Source organism: Vanessa tameamea, chromosome Z (assembly GCF_037043105.1).
Source record: "Vanessa tameamea isolate UH-Manoa-2023 chromosome Z, ilVanTame1 primary haplotype, whole genome shotgun sequence".
NCBI classification, from domain to species: Eukaryota; Metazoa; Arthropoda; class Insecta; order Lepidoptera; family Nymphalidae; genus Vanessa; species Vanessa tameamea.
In genome coordinates this window covers 9580776-9585754 of record NC_087341.1, presented here as the reverse complement: position 1 = coordinate 9585754, position 4979 = coordinate 9580776, and the positions used below count along the sequence as shown (strand labels likewise).

The 4979-nt window shown below is 31.4% G+C and overlaps 1 protein-coding gene across 2 annotated transcripts; it reads left to right on the top strand.

The window, feature by feature from the left end:
- The first annotated feature begins 292 nt into the window (after positions 1 to 292).
- LOC113404057 (uncharacterized) lies at positions 293 to 4394 on the top strand. Of its 2 annotated transcripts, none has more exons than XM_026644802.2 (5): positions 293 to 393; positions 646 to 779; positions 1435 to 1551; positions 1901 to 1984; positions 4183 to 4394. In XM_026644802.2, the coding sequence occupies exons 1-5, from the start codon at positions 303 to 305 to the stop codon at positions 4291 to 4293; spliced, it is 537 nt and encodes a 178-aa protein (XP_026500587.1). In that variant the 5' UTR covers positions 293 to 302; the 3' UTR covers positions 4294 to 4394. The 2 variants fall into 2 exon arrangements, with proteins under 2 accessions (XP_026500587.1, XP_064076509.1); XM_064220439.1 differs by lacking the exon at positions 293 to 393 and adding an exon at positions 454 to 574.
- The last annotated feature ends 585 nt before the right edge of the window (positions 4395 to 4979 follow it).

Sequence of the window (4979 nt, the reverse complement as noted above, 5' to 3'; positions counted from 1 at the left end):
CTAGGCAGTGGGCCATCTCGGCTCACATCCTTGAAACACGAGTTTTAAAGATAAGACAAATTATAAAATAATTTTAAAATATTCGTCGCCGTAAGTTTTTAGAATATTTTATCCCAAAGATCTCAGAGATATCCGAATGATAATTCAAGTTGTATTTTCTTATTGTTCCAATGTTTGCAATACACAAAACATTCAGAAATTACATCATCTGTTTTTATTATGAATCAATAACATCATAGTCTTCGTGTTCGGTCCTATTCAAATTCATAGTTATTTGTTAATCAACGGGGTATCAAATCATAATGATTGTAGAACTCTGTATAATACTGCGAATTGCATTGAATGAAAGCCAACACTACGCTTTCCAGGGAGCAACTATCGAATCTTGTAAAGGTAAACATTTTTTTCATGGAAATGATTGTACACTCGTATAAGTAGACGAACAGTTTAGTTTCTCGCTCATTTCTTCCACGATTTTTGATGTCAATTTCGAGTACATTCTATATAATGCAATTACATATATTTTTAGCCGTTCTTTCGTACTTTACGTCGGATTTTGTGGTTTTTTCCGAGTGTGAGTGAGACACTTGATTTAATAATTTAAGTATTTTCTTCTATTTAATTAAATACTCTTTCTATTTTTAGCGACAAAAGATGCAAATGGTGTTGAATTAACACCGACCTCCAAAATATTGACCAATGAATATAATTCTCCGCAAGAATCCTGGGATGTGAATAATGGAATGAAGTCATTATGGATATATCGACCGCCAATGATAGTAAGAATATTTATATATTATTTTTAACTTTTATTTCGTTATCCCATTATAAAGATATGAATAAAATTAATGATCTGAGGGATGTTTTTTATAATGTGGTTGATTTAATACCTTACTCTGCCGATTAATTTAATGATTGAATTAATCGTGCTATTTATCCTTATCAATGTAGTCAATATTAGTCAAATATTTTGAAATATAGTCAGCAATTCAAATTGGTGTTCTGTACATGTCAAAACCAAGGGTCGACGTAAAAAATGAAAATCCTTAAGATCTCAGGTAAAACTAGGATCTAAGATGAATCAATTGATGAATCATTACTTTTCTTCGTTTATATAAATGACTTACTCTATCTTGTGGGGAACCAGCATATACAATTGAATTATATTATATAATAGATAGAGTGTCATACTGAAAAGTAAATGAAACAAACGGACCAACTTTATTATCTTGCCTCTTTGCTAGTTTACTAGTGTGCTAGTACTTCGTGGCCAACTGTTGGGCTATTTTTTTCTACGCGTTCTAGTCGTTGATAGTCTATCTAGACATATACTCTCATATAAATTAAACATAGACTCAAATAAAAGAGCATTAGTTGAAAATTAAATGATCGTCTCAATATAATATATATTTTAAATTGAAACATTTTCAACAGCAACCACATCAAAGTGACGATGAACAACAGTCGCATCATGTCGTCCTAAAACCACCCCATATGGTTACGAGGCTCGCGAAACCGCTCACATTTGGTTTTGATCCGTATTTTAATAAGGTAACAAAGTATTTTTTTAAATTATTATTGACTAAGTTCAACCATTGTTACGCCAGTGCGTGAATTATGAGAGATACGATTTGAATTTTATAATACTCTTCTATAGGTACAATTGTTTATATCTAATTAATAATTATCATTTGTTAACATATATGTTAACATATATGTAGTATAAGTATTAGTTAATATTAATTAATCAAAATATAAAATGTACCTATAGAATATTGATTAAATTAAAAATGCCTAAAAATAAACAAGATTAGGCAGTGTAATTGATTGTGTCCTAAAGCGGTGTTTTTATACTTATTCTTTATAGTTTCATAATGTTTTCATTTCTTCTTATTTGTAGGGATATTTCGAGCCCTTTGAAAGACGTCAAAAACCTGTGTCTCTAGTAGCCTTTAGAAAAAATGGAATTCAGCCTAGAGAAAGGGTAAGGAAATTGTTAGAATTATTAAATATTAGAAATATTAAATATTAGTCATCTAATATTTAATTATTAAATATTAAATTACTAATTACTGTAGTAATAATATTTATTTAAAACGCCATCTATCGACACATTAGTGTATTCTTTGTTCACGCTTCAACTTTATATAGTTATATGTAGTTTAGCTTGTAGTAGTATAGATGGCGGTAGAAGTATTTACGTGAGTTTTAAATATGACCCATTGGTTTTATTATGTTAGCATAAACCTGAACAATGTTATATGAGTAAAGCAACACGTTACAAACTCAGAATGTTTAAAATATCGTGACTTGATACATCTACTTCAAGTGTGAGTTACCTGTAATTAATAAAATGAAAAAAAAAAAACACATATACCTTAGCAAATATTCTCAGTTTTCGCTAAGTACCATTTATGTTTGGGTCATGATGACTTGGAGTTTGGATGTTGTTTTTATTTGATATGTAATAGTTTTGATGCCATAGTTTTGGTTTTGTTTTTCTATAATATAAGCAAGTGGTCACCTCCGCCCATAGACGCTGGCGCCACAAGTAATAGCCATTTCTTACATACCTATGTCGCTTTTGTATAGTTGTTTGTCGGTAAAAAATGTAATGATTGGGTAGTTCCGTTACACATCCTGCAAAAAGCCCTACCACAAACATACATAAAAATGAAATTTGTTTTAGAATCAGGGACTATTCACGAATTATAATTAATTGGCAAGATTTTATACTTTCTAATTCGTTCTGGCTGGCTACTAGATGGTGCTGTTGCTCATCAACTTTTATACCGCCCAAACGTGGTTCAACCGATCGCCATGAAAATTGGTATACGTAGATATTTGAGCACGCGGAATATTATCAAGTCTTCCTTTGTTTATTAACGAATGACATTTCGTTCCTTTTTGTTCATATGCGGCTGGTTTTGTTTACATACGACTAATCTATCAATGGTCACCAAACAGACAGACCACGAGTTTTGTTATTATTATATTACATAATAAACTAAAACTAAAATAACTACAATTTGTGAAGATTTTCTGGGCGATCTTATGGTACAGAAAAGAAAAGTAATTACTACGAATTTCATTATTATAGTACCAATACATATAAAAATATTGCAAACATTTTCTTCCGTAACATTTTACTTTACAATGCAGCAAGATGCGTCGCAATAACATTTTCCCAACCTATACTGAACTTTTCAGATAAATATGGGAATGTAAAGTTAACGTACACCGAGCAGGATGCAATTTGCATCGTCTCAATTGTCAATCGACACATTCCGAACGAGATGCACAACAAATTAAGAGTAAATATTCCCAGCCCCTGTTATTATCCGTAACGAAAACGAAACGTTTATTGAAATCAATCTTGACCATTTTTACTCTAGATGTACAAAAGGTTTATATTCTATGACTTGAATTTCTAAAACAAAGGTTCAATTCAAATATTAGCTTATTATTGAATTAGTTAATGAATATATGAATATAATTAATTTTATTGAATCAGTTAATGTCAATAGAAATTCTTCGCAATGCTGTGTTTCAATAATGGGAATTTGCGAGTCGCAATGGCTGAACCAACTCGTATAGTTTGCGATGTATACACAAGTGTATGCATAGCTTACCATTCAACTTGTGTTCGTTTATTAACAACATATCTTTGTTTTTATTTGTACAACTTGTATCATAATGAATGATATTAACCAGTGGCGGGGCAAGACCAAAACTATTTTTGGGTAAGAACATTTTTGCGAACTCTCGTGGTGCAAGAGACACAACCTCTTCTTCTTTTGGGTTTTAAAAAGATAGATTTTTCTGATATTGTCTTATCTTTATCTTTACTTAAAAAGAGCATAGACACAACTTTTAGATCATAGATACATCTAAATCTAAATTTATAGAAACATCTGTTACATTTTTTTCGTACGTTAATAAAGTCAAAAGCATTTAGATTACTTTTTAAGTGTCTTATTTTCTCTTGAGAAGTAAGTACCACAGATCTGAGAAGAAGTGGCGTGAGAAGTTTCAACGGATCCAATAACAGTAGTTTTACCCTAAACTTAAGGTGCGCGAGGTCCCTGCAATGGCAACACTGCAGGCCCTGGCCGGCGTCGATCACGCCTTACGCCACGTGTTATTAACGCTGATATTAATGGTTATGCGTTTAATTTCTAGGCAGTTCCTAGCGATCAAGTCGAATCAGCTGAAGTGGCGGAATTGCAATCTGCATTCAACGATATTAGTAATTTATGGCACGACCAACAATACAACATAAGAGATGTATAGAGCCCTATAAGATATTTATTAAATAAGTCACTTTAAATATATAATTATTAAAATTAAACTTGTGTCTTTATTTAGTTTAGTAACATCTTATTCAGTAAAAGTCTTAGGCCCCTTTCTCTCTTGAAGAAAAGTGAACCTTATTCTCCCACCAGGCTCTAAATTGGGAACTATATGCGACACGTGCAGGTTTTCATTTATTTTGCATTTGCATTTCGAAACCTATGACAGATTTTGTTTTGATTTCATCTCATTGTGAACTGTAAGTCTCTCATCTAAAGGTGGAAATACAAAATTTAAAACTACGAAAAAGCATAATTCATCCCTTTAATTTTTTTTATCTAATTTAATTTCTTATATTCTTTATAATCTTTGTAATGCAAAAGTACCTCTGTCTGTGTGTCTGTTGCTCTTTCATAGCCATCATATCATTTGATGAAATTTGATGCGAAGCAACTTTGAAGTCCAAGGACAGACATTGACTTCTTTTTTATACTTAGGTTAGCACCTGACGACCAATCTTTAAAACGCAAGCGAATCCGCGGGCAACTAACTACTTATTTAGCTAAGACTGCACAATTCACTATTTATTACTAAGTTAATAAAGCTAGATGTAGCATTTAATGATTTTAACTAAGTTAACATTTTTAAGTAATTTTGTCTTGTTATCTAAAATAAGAATTGTGTCA

Coding starts and splice junctions, on each gene's coding strand:
- LOC113404057 (XM_064220439.1), top strand. CDS start 481: ATGTCAATTTCGAGTACATTCTATATAATGCAATTACATATATTTTTA. Junction 780..1,434: donor TATATCGACCGCCAATGATA/GTAAGAATATTT, acceptor CATTTTCAACAG/CAACCACATCAAAGTGACGA. Junction 1,552..1,900: donor TTGATCCGTATTTTAATAAG/GTAACAAAGTAT, acceptor TCTTATTTGTAG/GGATATTTCGAGCCCTTTGA.